Here is a 15016-nt window from a genome sequence, read left to right on the forward strand (position 1 = left end):
CACATAGTGTATTAAAAACATATAGTTTATTAAAAACCACTAGAATCCTAGAGCAATAATGTCATATGTAATATTCAAACTAGACCTAGAGCAGGCTATACCTATTTTTTGAGACGCTGGGATCCTACTGTTACATATATCAAGAAAAATAGAGGTTGGGAGTTCAGGAATAAAAATAAAACATTCAAATACCTTTTCTACCCCTCTCCTATTTGCAGAGATGCTCAACCTAGGTGCCCCGGGAAGCGTGGACGGCTGCTGGGCTGGCTGACTGGTGCATATTTCGAAGTAAATATAACTTTGGTTGAATACCGGGTGTTGATAATTAATGAGATGTTTTCCGCAGCAAACAGTGACTAATTGCGCAACACGGATATAGCGAAGAATTAATAACATTCATCCAACGCTTGCCACGATCCCCTACCGGTTCAATTTGCCAGGAGATTAAAACGACTGCCAAATTTACTCAATTAAAAAGCAGGGAAACAAACGTTCGTCTTGTTGTGTTTGTGCGTCAGTTGGTGTGCGTGTGTTGTTACTTCATTTTTTTTTAAGCGAGGGGGGAGAACCCTATCTCTTATTTACAGACGAAGATCTGCATATCATTTGCCTCGGCCGCATGCTGGGAGAGGTAAATATCACAGCCTCCAACTTGCCGGCTAAGGTGTCCTATTGATAGCTTGGCGTACAGCCTCTAGCCACCTGTGGCATTTCACATGCCAGTTCACTGGGTCTTGGACAGAAAATAGATCAGGAGACAAAGGGACATGAGGGTGGTTACACCATTCAGACACAGCAAGTGAGATGGCGTCTCCAGCAAGGATAATAAGGTTTACAAGACAACATAGCTGCATGGCGACATTGCATTATACTCTGCCGCTCACCATACATACCCCATGGCCATCTAATCTAAACCATTTTCAAGTAGACTAAGGCCTAGCATTTATCCCACTCTCCCCTACTATTTGATTATTATCCACCATTATCATCTTATTACTTTATATTTTTTACTTATCTAAATATGTAGGCCATCAACAGACATTTTATTTAGACTCACACTTTCTGTCAGATGGATATTGATTTAATTTTTGTGGTTTTGTAACGGACTGCAAATGATAATTCATGATAGCCCCACTCTCTTCCCCAACCTGTACTCAGGGGTAGAAGTAACATAGTAAATGTAAATCCAGGACACTCCTGGATGATATGATATGTTAAGTTTGATATGGTGTGTATTAATTTGTGACTGTCCATCATCCATTTATTATACGTTACAAATTACAGTTTGAATAGTATATTACGACTTGCAATTTGTACAATATGTTACGAATTTGCAAAACATATACAGTACCAGTCAAAAGTTTGGACAAACCTACTCATTCAATTTGGACTCATCAGACCAAAGGACAGATTTCCACCGGTCTAATGTCCATTGCTCATGCTTCTTGGCCCAAGCAAGTCTCTTCTTCTTATTGGTGTCCTTTAGTAGTGGTTTCTTTGCAGCAATTCAACCATGAAGGCCTGATTCACGCAGTCTCCTCTGAACAGGTGATGTTGAGATGTGTCTGTTACTTGAACTCTGTGAAGCATTTATTTGGGCTGCAATCTGAGGTGCAGTTAACTCTAATGAACTTACCGTCTGCAGCAGAGGTAACTCTGGGTCTTCCTTTCCTGTGGCGGTCCTCATGAGAGCCAGTTTCATCATAGCACTTGATGGTTTTTGCGACTGCACTTGAAGAAACGTTCAAAGTTCTTGAGATTTTCCGGATTGACTGACCTTCATATCTTAAGGTAATGATGGACTGTTGTTTCTCTTTGCTTATTTGAGCTGTTATTGCCATAATATAGACTTGGTATTTACCAAATAGGGCTATCTTCTGTATAACACCCCTAACTTGTCACAACAACTGATTGAGTCAAACACATTAAGAAGGAAAGTAATTCCACAAATTAACTTTTAACAAGGCACACCTGTTAATTGAACTGCATTCCAGGTGACTACCTCATGAAGCTGGTTGACAGAATGCCAATAGTGTACAAGCTGTCATCAAGGCAAAGGGTGGCTACTTTGAAGAATCTCAAATATAAAATATATTTTGATTTGTTTAACACTTTTTTGGTTACTACATGAATCCATGTGTGTAATTTCATAGTTTTGATGTCTTCACTATTATTCTACAATCTATGTGTCCAAACTTTTGACTTGTACTGTCTGTTATGGATTCCAATTTGTTGTATCTAACATTAGCTAGGTGGCTAACACCAACGTTAACTAAGTGGCTAACCTTAGCTAGGCTAGGGGTTAAGTTTAGGCATAAGTTTAGCTAACACGCTAAGTAGTAGCAAGGTAGCTAAAAAGTAGTAGGTAGTTGCAAAGTTGTCCGTGATGAGATTTGAACCCGCAACCTTTGGTTTGCTAGACGTTCCACATTCACGTTATACGCCAACACTTCCACCCCGACCACCCACCCTACTTTCATTTTTGCCTTTAGTAACCTTCTGTCTAATGTAACCATACCAAACGTAACATATCATGCAAATGTGAGTGTCTCGGATTTACATTTACTAATGTTACGTTTAGTCCATAAGACCAGGTTGTCTTCCCAATATAATTTACCCACCATTCAGAGGTTGACATCTTCTGATCTCCTCTTAAAACATGCCTCACCATCCTCACCCACTGCCAGCTTCCCATCTAAGCACCTGTCTAACAGCTGTTAAAACACACATGTATCCCTACTCATCAAACACTGTTCACCTGATCACTTCAAAAGATGCTTTAGTACAACATGAAAGGGAAGAGTGATGTAGTCAAGGTTATCAGAAGGGAGAGGACACAGACTCGGTTGTCTGTTCTGGTTTCAATCTGCTTCCTTGGGTGCCTGCATCTCTCCTTTTGTGGGCGCCTGAATCTCTGGCTGATAGGATGTGACATATCCTGCCTCCGTCTTTGATCCTGCAGGTACGGGCCTCTTGTGAAGACAGGCATCCTGACTGAGTCTGTCAGTGGGCTGAAATAATCACACATTGTATCGGTCTGCCTTTCTGTTTGTGGTGTTCTCTTGACGTACCGCTCAGCAACGCCACACAAACTGTGAAGCCTCTACAGCACAGAGGCACTAAGCTCCACACTTCCAGAGACCAAAGCGGCTGTCAGTCTACTAATGGGTTATGTCCATCTTGATAGTTAATGCTTCAACATTGTATCATCACTCCCACCCAAACTTCTGCTGTATTACTAGCTTAAGACTAAAGCAATACTGTTTAGGTTGATACATGGTAGAGACATTTAGTGTACACGAAAAGGAATACAATAAAACTGGAAGCTAATTTCATGCTTTAGTCATGCCTGATCCCTTCAATGTGCTGCTTTAATCTATAATGTTAATATGCACTTGAATTTGAGAAGTTATTGTTAAAATGGACTATATGAATTAAGGGCAGTTCTAATTCACTGCTCGTTTTTGACATATTTTCTTTCCTATGCTGATCAAATTAAACTTTTTATATCACTCTTTTACCAATAGCAAATGTATAATAAAGTCTATATAAAACAGCTCATTCACATTTAGAAACTGTTTAAGTCTTATTCTTTGCATAACCCTGCCCCGCTTAAAGCAGGAAAGCCAACCAGTGATCTCCCAAATTAGCATTCTGTCACCTTCAGTGTCTCCTCTGTCATTCAGAAAAACAGGCGAGGGTGCAAACACATGAACCTCCTTACATCCACAGGAGTAATGTTAATTAGGAGGCATGGTATCCCACTGCTCTATCCTCCTCCTCAAACTGACTAAATGACATGTTATGTATTTAAATCCTTTCATGCGCCCTTAGTTTAGAGGGGAGCAAGTTAAATGTGTTTGAGGGAAAATGTCACCGTCATTGTACAATGTTTCTACATGAATACAATTATTCTACAATGTCAAGAAAACTCAATGACATGATTTGCACTGGTATAGCTAGCTTCTATAAATTGCAACATGAGGAATGCCAAGGAATTATACATTACCTCCCCCGCCCATGTGACCCTGTACTTTTCACATATTAATATCGTCAATTTAGGAAAAAGCATGACATCTATATACAATCTTGCTTAGCCGTCTGTCATAAATATTATTCATCATTTGTAAATGTATTCCTTCTCTTTTATCTGTGTCATCCACTGCTGCATGAGTTGTGGGTCCAATAGTTCCCTTGGACATCATTCGATCCTTACAGGACACTGGGTAGCGCCATGTCCATAGTTGAGGGAATAGTGTCCTCTAGTGGTTGGTAAGGTGACCTGCACAAACAGAGGAAACAAAGGGTCAGGAAATGTTTCTATTATTCAGGCCTACACTAACTTGCTATGACCATTTTGAAACAACGATAGTATCAACTGGAAATGTTGCTGATGTGTTCTGTATGGTAAAATAAAGAGTGGGCTGTCGCTGATGAGATATGACATGTACAAAGAAAGCTGCAATCTTTTTTTCTCCATCTTTTCTAAAATTATAACTCTTTTATAGAGCCAACTTTATTTACATATGCTTGTATGAAGATTGGGAATGATGCAACATGTCAGCAACTACGAAGAAAGCCTCTGTGAGATGCAGTAATGCCTGTTATCCTGTGGGGGAGCCAGAGAATCCCAGCCAGGGCACTTCAGGCTCGTCGTCAAAAATAAACCTTGGGACTGCTGTCACTCAGAACTGGAATCTTCTTCCCAGTGTTTTAACATTGTCACCATTCTGCAAAGCCTGTCTTAACTTACATGTGTTCCTGAGTATTATCTTTCAAAAAGTTTTTAGTTGCCTAAATGTGAGCTTTACCTTTTACAATTGAAGTGATTTTGATCGTAGATATAGGCAATGGGCATCTAATAACCTTTACACATGATTATCAGTTGGCTCATACTGTTGTAGAAATACTAACGTATACTTACCTGGCAGGGGAGATCCAGTGAGGCTCGGCCATTGCACTCCTACAATGCTGGCCCCCCTGCGAATTTCCCAAATGTGGGAATCGCGACTGCATAATTTGTGGTAGTTGGGGACTGCTTGCGTATAGCCTGGCTGATACAACTCACGTGGTATACAGTAAAATAAGTCTTGGAGTTTGGTGTCAGCCAGACTAGACTGTGTCAGAGCTCTCCCCTGGAGAAAAGACTAACGTGTAGTGAGATCCTACACAGAACTGAAACCAAACAAAGACGAGCAACATTGTTTTAAACAAATATTTTATTTTTGCAAGTAGGCTTTGGGAGCATCAGTGCAGGCTATGACCTGGTTACAGAGTTCAGAGACAAAATGCACTGAACAGGCCCTTGAGTGAACAACAGGACCCCTCCACCATTACAGCAGGAAGATGTTTGGGGATGGGGTGCTGCATTTCTTCGGAGACGTGCTACATCGGTCCACTATCACAGGACTGGTAAAGGCCCAGTTAACTACTTTAGTGAGACATTTTATTCACTTTTTGTTGCGTTCTGATTTTTCAGGGGGTGCTACAGCACCCTTACTTCCCACAGCTGTGCCTCCCAAGTATTCAGGGAGGAATGTTTGTGCTACATTACAGCTATTCCAGAGCAGGGTCTTTATCTGCGTACTGTCAGCACTGACTGGGCACAGTGGGGGGGGGAATACTAGTGTAAGATACCCTTCCTTTACACTGCTACTCAGCACCTGTTATGTCACCACATCTGTCCTACTGTTAGCTTCATACTACCAAGGCCATGTCTTTACCCTCCAGACTGGAGGGGGAACCTCTGCAGTCCACCAACAAAGGAGAGGACACACCACTTCTGTACTGTATTTGAGCCCATGTACATTGTAGAGACACACGTAACATGTCACTATATTATTTGGCTTCTCAGTGTAGCTGAAAAGAATAGCTCTCTTCCAACATATTCATTAATTATCCTACTTGTACATAGCTACAGTAAGAACACTTACCATCTCAGGATCATGATACTCACTATCCTTACCCATTAATACGGTGGTGGTTTGTATACAGTACCAGTCAAACGGTTAGAGATACCTACTCATGCCAGGGTTTCTTTATTTGAACTATTTTCTACATTGTAGAATAATAGTGAAGACATCAAAACTATGAAAGAACACATGGAATCATGTAAACGAAAGTGTTAAATCAAAATATATTTTATATTTGAGATTCTTCAAAGCAGCCACCCTTTGTCTTGATGACAGCTTTGCAAACTCTTGGCATTCTCTCAACCAGCTTCATGAGGTAGTTACCTGGAATGCATTTCAATTAACATGTGTGCCTTGTTAAAAGTTAAATAGTGGAATTACTTTCCTTCTTAATGTGTTTGGCCCATCAATTGTGTTGTGACAAGGTAGGGGTGGTATACAGAAGGTAGCCCTATTTGGTAAAATACCAAGTCCTTATTCTGGCAAGAAAAGCTCAAATAAGCAAAAGAGAAACGACAGTCCATCATTACTTTAAGACATGAAGGTCAGTCAATGCGGAAAATGAAGAACTTTGAACGTTTCTTCAAGGGCAGTCGCAAAAACCATCAAGCGCCATGATGAAACTGGCTCTCATGAGTACCGCAACAGGAAAAGAAGACCCAGAGTTACCTCTGCTGCAGAGGATAAGTTCATTAGAGTTACCAGCCTCAGATTGCAGCCCAAATAAATGCTTCACAGAGTTCAACAGACACATCTCAATTTCAACTGTTGAGGATACTGCGTGAATCAGACATTCATGGTTTGCTGCAAAGAAACCACTACTAAAGGACACCAAGAAGAGACTTGCTTGGGCCAAGAAATACGAGCAATGGACATTAGACCAGTGGAAATCTGTCCTTTAGTCTGACGAGTTCAAATTTGAGATTTTTGGTTCTAACCGCCATGTCTTTGTGAGACACAGAGTAGGTGAACGGATGATCTCCGCATGTGTGGTTCCCACCGTGAAGTATGGAGGTGGTGTGATGGTGCTTAGCTGGTGACACTGTCTGATTTATTTAGAATTCAATGCACACTTAACCAACATGGCTACCACAGCATTTTGCAGCAATACGCCATCCCATCTGGTTTGCACTTAGTGGGACTATCATTTGTTTTTATTTGACCAAGGAGAGTGACGAAGTGCTGCATCAGATGACCTACACAATTCCTCAACCTCAACCCAATTAAGATGGTTTGGGATGAGATGGACCTCAGAGTGAAGGAAAAGCAGCCAACAAGTGCTCAGAATATGTGGGAACTCCTTCAAGACTGTTGGAAAAGCATTCCAGGTGAAGCTGGCTGAAAGAATGCCAAAAGTGTGCAAAGCTGTCATCAAGGCCAAGTGTGGCTACTTTGAAGATTCTAAAATATATTTAGATTTCTTTAATACTTTTTTCGTTTCTACAGGATTCCATAAGTGTTATTTAATAGTTTGATGTCTTGACTATTATTCTAGAACGTAGAAAATAGTAAAAAACAAAAACACTTGAATGAGTAGGTGTCCAAACTTTTGACTGTTACTATATGTTGAGCTACACTCTACATATATGGGTACAGTCAAACTAGCCTGCATCGACGAAGAGTGCATTTGATTTGATTCAAATCCTTTAGTTTAAACTTATTTCCACCTCACAGCCCAACTACAACATCATTTCTTATCCATTCATACGCATTTGGCCCACTTGATCCATCTCCACAATTGGATTTGATAAATTTGGCATTGGCCCATGATAATATCCTTATTATCCTTGTGATAACGAGTACAAACAAATAGCTTTGACTGTCATCCTGAACTACATTTGAATTCTACAATAACATTTAGGTTTTTAGTTTGCGTACAGTAACACTTTGCATTGCAGGAAGCAGTTGTTGCATCAGAGAGAAAACTCTTATTTTATATTTGGTATAACCCATCAATGCTGCAGTGACTGTGCCCAGGTTTGGGAGCATACAAATCATTGGATAAAACCCAGCATGAGATAAAGCTACAAATTCAACAGTGCACACTGAGTATGGGACAAGATCAAAGAAAGCTCACAGGTGTGTGTTGATGTGTGAGTGAGTTACACTTCCAAAAGTTCATCTATTTCACAAGAGTTGACAAAGGCCTTACTGATATCATGAGACACCCGAGTTTTACAGTATATTAAGAAGGAACAGACCTAGCCATTCAGCAAAGCAATTGCATAATTTAGGCTAAAGCATCAATGGTGAGAAAAGTATGTATTTTAATAGATTCATTGTCATGATCCACAAGGTTGATGCCAGTGGCCTGTTGTTGCCTTTTGGTGGTTACGTCACAAGGGACTAATGTCTCCGTATGAACCGGTGTTGACACATTCAAGAACACCCATGTGATCCAACCTACATGCACACAATAGTTACACAAGAAAAAAATATATTAACATTTTCATTAAAAAAAAAAAACTGTACACCTCAGTGTAGTAAAATACTTCTTAACAAATAATAAAAAGATGAAAAATATTCTGTGGGTTAAATTTCTTTATACTTTATGTAAAACTCTCCCCCTCCCTTAATAACCCTCAACAAAATAGCTTTTTTAATTTAGTAAAAATATTCCCAGGGTTTTACTGGGAGTCCCAGGCACTGGAATACATCTCTGTACAAGAGAGAAAAACACTTGTTTTCTTTTAAGGATGTGTTCCCTGAACAGAACAGAGTTCAGCTCACCTCTGGAAAGGCTAAATGTTCTGGATACCATTAAAAACCAGGTAAGAGCTGGGGAGCACTTAACTAGTTACCCATGAACCTTGCTGGCTCGCTCGGTCCTCCTCCCAGCCAACAGTCCAGCTGTCTGGCTCTGTGAAAATCATGCACCTCAGGCCCACCATGAACCCACCCAACCCCCACATACCCTAACTACACCTACTCTCTGTAATCCGTTTGGAGTTTATGATCGATAAACATGTTTTGTAGCCCTTCTACTTGAAATGAGCAGCCATTTTAGCTTGCACAGTCCAGAAACTTAGCTCAGTTGAGTTGAAAGCTGATGGCTGGCAGCTAAAGAGTATGATGGTTTCTGTGGTTGTGCCTTAGGTCCACATCGCTGTGTGTACACTACGCCCGCAGCCATCCAGAGGACCAGAAGCCCAAACCAAACACTGTGTAATGGACCACTGCCTTCAGGACCATCTCCACGGACACTTGGAACACACTGTTGTAGTACACTATCAACCTTGTCAAGCATTCCTCCTCTTTACAGTCCGGTGATAAAAAACAAAGCACTAAATAGTCTGAACAGTTTCACAGCATGTTGGCCCTCCTGTCTCGTTTTTTCCCCCACCCCAGGGCCCCGCAGCTCAGTCAATGGGGCCCTGGAAGATGAGCTTGGCACAGCCCTGGTTGAGGCAGAGCTGGGTGGCACAGAATGGGCAGGCGGCGTGGAAGGCGTGGGTGCCATGGGGCAGAGGGATCTCCGCCCAGTACTTTGCCGACTTCTCTGAGCACACGTGTCCGCACGGCACAAAGGCATGTGTGGGGGCGCCCACATCCACGTAGAAGGCAGGCTCACAGCCCAGCCACAGCGGCACGTAGGGGCCCACGGTCCGGCACATGGGGCACTCCCGCTGGGCGCTGGGCTCCTGTTCCGAGCGGTGGCCCCAGTTGTGGTAGCCGTGCACGTGGCCACAGGCCAGGTAGACCCAGGGCTGCTTGTCCTCCAGGGAGGAGAGGGCGCGGCTGCGCTGCATGCTGGGGAAAGCCAGGGTGTTGAGGCCCACAGGGCACTGGGGGCGCGCTGCGTTGATCTCCTGCCGCAGGGCCTCCAGGTGCTTCTGGGTGGGTGTGTGGAATAGGCCATCAGCTGTGCGCCACAGCAGGGTGGCGCCACATAGGTCTACCAGGGAACCGTCCTGCAGCACATTGCTCTCACACTCCACCTGCAGGGGGCAACGCAGCACACACAGCTCCATTAGGTTACACTGGGCTCAACACTGACAGCTGGGTTAGAGCACTAAGTCTATGGAAACTACGTTTTTAAGAGTATACGTTGAATGCTCTGATATTTTTTAATGGTTCTTTATTTAACCAAAATGACTGACAACAGATTTCAATCAGGGTAATGGTGGAGCATCATCAGTGTTACTGACCAGTTTGCCACGGGTCTGAGCAGAGCGGGTCTCTCTCAGGGTGTAAACATCCCCACACACAGAGATCTCCCTCCATACTCCCGGCTTGGACTCCTCTGTGAACCCACCCCTGGGGTGCATCACCAGCACTCCATTGGTTGTCAGCCCGTCCATGTGACCATCCGGGTTCTTCCACTTGGCGGCTTTTTCCTGAGGATGAGACAAGGGCAAAGTCACACAGTAGTGGGCTTCCATAACACTGGTGCTAGTATAAATTGTGTGCTAATCTAGTTTATTCTGTCTGGAATGCTAGACAAGCACTTGCGAACCAGGCTTAGATTCTTAGGAGGAAAACAAGAGAAAGTAAAAACATGCTAGAAGTGTTCCATTGTGCATTATTGTCATAAAATGCAAATAAAGAAAATCTGAATATCAACCAACCCAGGAGACATTCATAACCCTGGGACAGCTCCCCGTGAGCCCAGTCTTACCCCCAGGAAGATGTTCTTGGAGGAGTCAAAGCCAGCAGCGTAGATGCGGGCGGTGTAGGGCAGGACCCGCTCACAGACGACACGACAGGCGAAGCGCGAGATGGTGCTCTGGGTGATGGGCGTCTCCTCTCCCTCCTGACCCCCAGACACAGTGTCCGTCACCACAAAGTCTATAGGACTCTCTGTGGAGCGGCCAATCTGCAGGACAATAGTCAGCCCAGGTTACAACAGACACCTGCACCATTAGGGTCTGAACATCCATTTGTAAAACAAGGTGTTTAGAAAGTGCTTGTTTTTAGGTCAGGGCCTGCGTTCATGGACAATTTCCTTAATAAATAGTCAAAACAGTAGGCTCAGATGCTGCCAGCACCAGAGATCGCACAATAAAAAAAATAAAAAAAATAATGACAGAGCATGTCAATGAATGCTCCATAACCAGGATGAACAGTGACTGTATCAATATATAGCATCCTTAGCTAGCTGATGGAGGACTATGTTAAATCAAACAAGGTCACAAACCAATAGAATTTGTATGCATTGTAATACAATAAGATACTGATTAAATAATGATATCAATTTGAGCTTCACACAGAAAAGTAAATGCTTTTCCGTCTTTCATTTTGTTTCAAAGTTTGTGTCCTTGTTTAAAATTTCTCAAATCTTTTTTTTTGCAATTTTTTATGATGATTATACAGACAGAACAAGTAGAGGGAAAAACACACACGGATCTCCTCCCAGATCAAACCCAAACCAACCCCCCCATGCTACAACAAAGACCCACCCTAAAACCAGACTTAAAGCAGGCATGATGTAGAATTTGAGTAATATAATTTTTTAGAGTGAGTAAGTAAGTAGAGTAAAAATAGTGATACAAATTTTAAATTAGGGTTGGTTTACGGAGTTGTGAAATTAGCTGGTCCATGTCTTCTTCAAAGGATATGAAAGGTAGCCAGATATAAAATGTAATTGCAGATCCCCTAATGGAGTAGCGCATTTTCTCTAGCTTGAGATGTTGCATGCCTTCCTTTATCCAATCGTTAAAAGTAGGAGGAAACCGATCCTTCCACTTAAATAGCATAAGACGTCTACCTAAAAGAGTAGTAAATTACCAGCATGTTGCCCATAGAACTGTTCAGAGGGGGCCTCTTATGGTGCCACCCCGATTGACTTTTTCATCAATCTACACACAATACCACATAATGATGAAGCAAAAAACTTTGAGAACAATTTGCTAATTGAAATATCACATTTACATAAGTATTCCGACCCTTTACTCAGCACTTTGTTGAAGCAACTTTGGCAGCGATTACAGCCTCGAGTCTTGTTGGGCTGGGCCGCCAGCTCTAGGAAGAGTATTGGTGGTTCTAAACTTCTTACATTTAAGAATGATGGAGGCCACGGTGTTATTCCGGACCATCAATGCTGCAGAATTGTTTTGGTACCCTTCCCCAGATCTGTGCCTCGACACAATCCTGTCTCTGAGCTCTACGGACATTTCCATCGACCTCAATGCTTGGTTTTTTAATACTTTTGTTTTCGCTTTGTCATTATGGGGTATTGTGTGTAAATGAACGAGGAAAATGTTTGAATATTGCTGTAACAAAATGTGGAAAAAGGGAAGGGATCTGGATACTTTCCGAAGACACTATAGGTCTCCAGTATCTTAGAAAATGTCTCATATTGTTATCCAGAAATCTGTCAATTTTGGGCATTTCCAAAACACGGCAATAAAGTAGCAGAAGCCTGCTTACGTCGGTCACAAGTGGGATGTACTTTGGTCTAATCTAGGATAACATTGCCTTTGACCAATGCAGACGATGAACTATTTTAAATTGAATTACAGCATGTCTTAGACATATAGATGAAGAATGGATTCTTTGAAGCATACTCATCTGAAAGTTGTTCACGTAAATCCTCTTCCCATTGGTTATTAAGAGAGTCCAGGGATTCCGGATTGTGCGAGTTTAATAACGTATAGATCATCAACTAGATTCAGCCGCGGGCCAATCTTTTCTGGAGCGGATGGTCGGGGGGCCGGAGCATAACTGCAAATTGACTGCAAGAAGCCCAAACAGATATGTTTAACTAAAACATAATCCTTTCTTACATTTGTGTGGAAAAACTTTGGAACAGATTTCTTAAATTAAAGTAAATTGGAGCCAATTTCCTGTTTCTACAGTCTTATGTCCAACAATAAAAATTCCACACAAAACATTACCATGCCAGCAGCATACCACCCTGCATCCCACTGCTGGCTTGCTTCTGAAGCTAAGCAGGGTTGGTCCTGGTCGGTTCCTCGATTGGAGACCAGACGCTGCTTGAAGTGGTGACGGAGGGCCAGTAGGAAGCACTCTTTCCTCTGGTCAAAAAAAATATCCCAATGTCCCAGGGCAGGGATTGGGGACATTGCCCTGTGTAGGGTGCAGTCTTTCGGATGGGATGTTAAATGGGTGTCCTGACTCTCTGTGGTCACTAAAGAGCCCATGGCACTTATCGTAAGAGTAGGGCTGTTAACCCTGGTGTCCTGGCTAAATTCCCAATCTGGCCCTCATACCATCACGGTCACCTAATCATCCCCAGTTTACAAATGGCTCATTCATCCCCTGTAACTATTCCCCAGGTCGTTGCTGTAAATGAGAATGTGTTCTCAGTCAACTTACCTGGTAAAAAAAAATTATATTAAGAAAAATGTTTTGCTCAGAAAAATGTGGCATGCCAGTTGGGGAACCCTGGTATAGACCATGCCTATGCCCCCTTTGACATAAGGATAAACTTTAAAAAAATAGTCTATTTTTATTTTATTACATAGGCAAGTCAGTTAACATAGACAAAACTGCTTGATTCCAGCCTTGCTGAAGGACCCCCAGATCATCACTGATCCTCCACCAAATTTCACAGTGGGTGCGAGACCTGGTGAGGCCTAGAAGCCAGTGTCTCGTACCCACTGTGAAATTTCGTGGCGGATCGCCGATGATCTGGGGGTCCTTCAGCAAGGCTGGAATCGGGCAGTTTTGTCTATGTGAAGGACGCATGAATCAAGCCACGTACAAGGTTGTCCTGGAAGAAAACTTGCTTCATTCTGCTCTGACAATGTTCCCAAACTCTGAGGATTGGTTTTTCCAGCAGAACAATGCTCCATGCCACACAGCCAGGTCAATCAAGGTGTGGATGGAGGACCTCCAGATCAAGACCATGTCATCGCCAGCCCAATCTCCAGACCTGAACCCCATTGAAAACCTCTGGAATGTGATCAAGAGGAAGATGGATGGTCACAAGCCATCAAACAAAGCTGAGCTGCTTGAATTTCTGCGCCAGGAGTGGTATAAAGTCACCCAACATCAATGTGAAAGACTGGTGGAGAACATGCCAAGACGCATGAAAGCTGTGATTGAAAATCAGGGTTATTCCACCAAATATTGATTTCTGAATTCCTAAGTTAAAACATTAGTATGTTGTTTAAAAATGAATATGAACTTTGAAGTCTGACGACAACTGCATATTTTTGTTATTTTGACCAGTTGTCATTTTCTGCAAATAAATGCTCTAAATGACAATATTTTTATTTGAAATTTGGGAGAAATGTTGTCAGTAGTTTATAGAATAAACACGTACCTATAAAATAGTAAAACCAGAGAAACTGTCATTGAAAATAAGAATTTGTTCTTTATTCTATAAACAACTGACAACATTTCTCCCAAATAAAAATATTGTCATTTAGAGCATTTATTTGCAGAAAATGACAACTGGTCAAAATAACAAAAATATGCAGTGTTGTCAGACCTCGAACAATGCAAAGAAAAGTTCATATTCATTTTGCCTAGTTAAATAAAGGTAAAATAAGGCGTTTGATTAGAAATACATGCCTGTCTCATTGTTTTTTATTTAACTAGGCAAGTCAGTTAAGAACAAATTCTTATTTGCAATGATTGCCTAGGAACTGCCTTGTTCAGGGGCAGATCAACAGATTTTTGCCTTGTCAGCTCGGGTATTCGACCTTGCAACCTTTCAGTTACTGGCCCAACGCTCTAACCACTAGGCTACCACTAGGCTACCTACCACTAGGCTACCTGCCGGGTAAAGAAGGAGGAGAATGAATCCTCAAATACGGAACGCAAGAGAGGAAAAAGTTGATCTGAGAAAATTTGTTAAGAATTCGCTCGGAAATCGAAACCGGGCCCAGAGGATTTATCACACTGCATAGATTTAATTGCCAACACAATCTCTTCTACAGAGAAATGTTATTCCAATTCAGCAGCTACAGTATCTCAGGTTAAACTGTGGGAATATCTAAGTTCTAAAAGAAGGTCTTGAATAAGGTAGCGTTACCAACGGATTCCGAGTAAATTGTGAGTACAAGTTAAGAAAGCATGAACTAATCTCTAAATGTTCAATACATCTCTTACCCAGCTCGTCATTTATCTCAGGTATGGTTTGATTCGCGGTTCTCTGACACAGCTGGTGTGCTAACATTATCTCTCATTTCTCT

At 42.1% G+C, this 15016-nt stretch overlaps 1 protein-coding gene across 1 annotated transcript in view; it reads right to left on the minus strand.

Annotated features, from left to right (window-relative positions):
• Positions 1 to 5201: 5201 nt before the first annotated feature.
• Positions 5202 to 15016, minus strand: part of LOC129812928 (E3 ubiquitin-protein ligase pellino homolog 2) — a 30194-nt gene continuing 20379 nt past the window's right edge. Inside the window, exons 4-6 of the mRNA XM_055864915.1 lie at positions 10531 to 10728; positions 10061 to 10249; positions 5202 to 9850 (exon numbers count right to left, since the gene is read on the minus strand). Coding sequence (XP_055720890.1) covers positions 9272 to 9850; positions 10061 to 10249; positions 10531 to 10728 — 966 coding nt within the window. The 3' untranslated portion in view covers positions 5202 to 9271. The remainder of the gene's footprint in view (positions 9851 to 10060; positions 10250 to 10530; positions 10729 to 15016) is intronic.

The sequence above is a fragment of the Salvelinus fontinalis genome, chromosome 16 (assembly GCF_029448725.1).
Source record: "Salvelinus fontinalis isolate EN_2023a chromosome 16, ASM2944872v1, whole genome shotgun sequence".
Lineage (NCBI taxonomy): Eukaryota > Metazoa > Chordata > Actinopteri > Salmoniformes > Salmonidae > Salvelinus > Salvelinus fontinalis.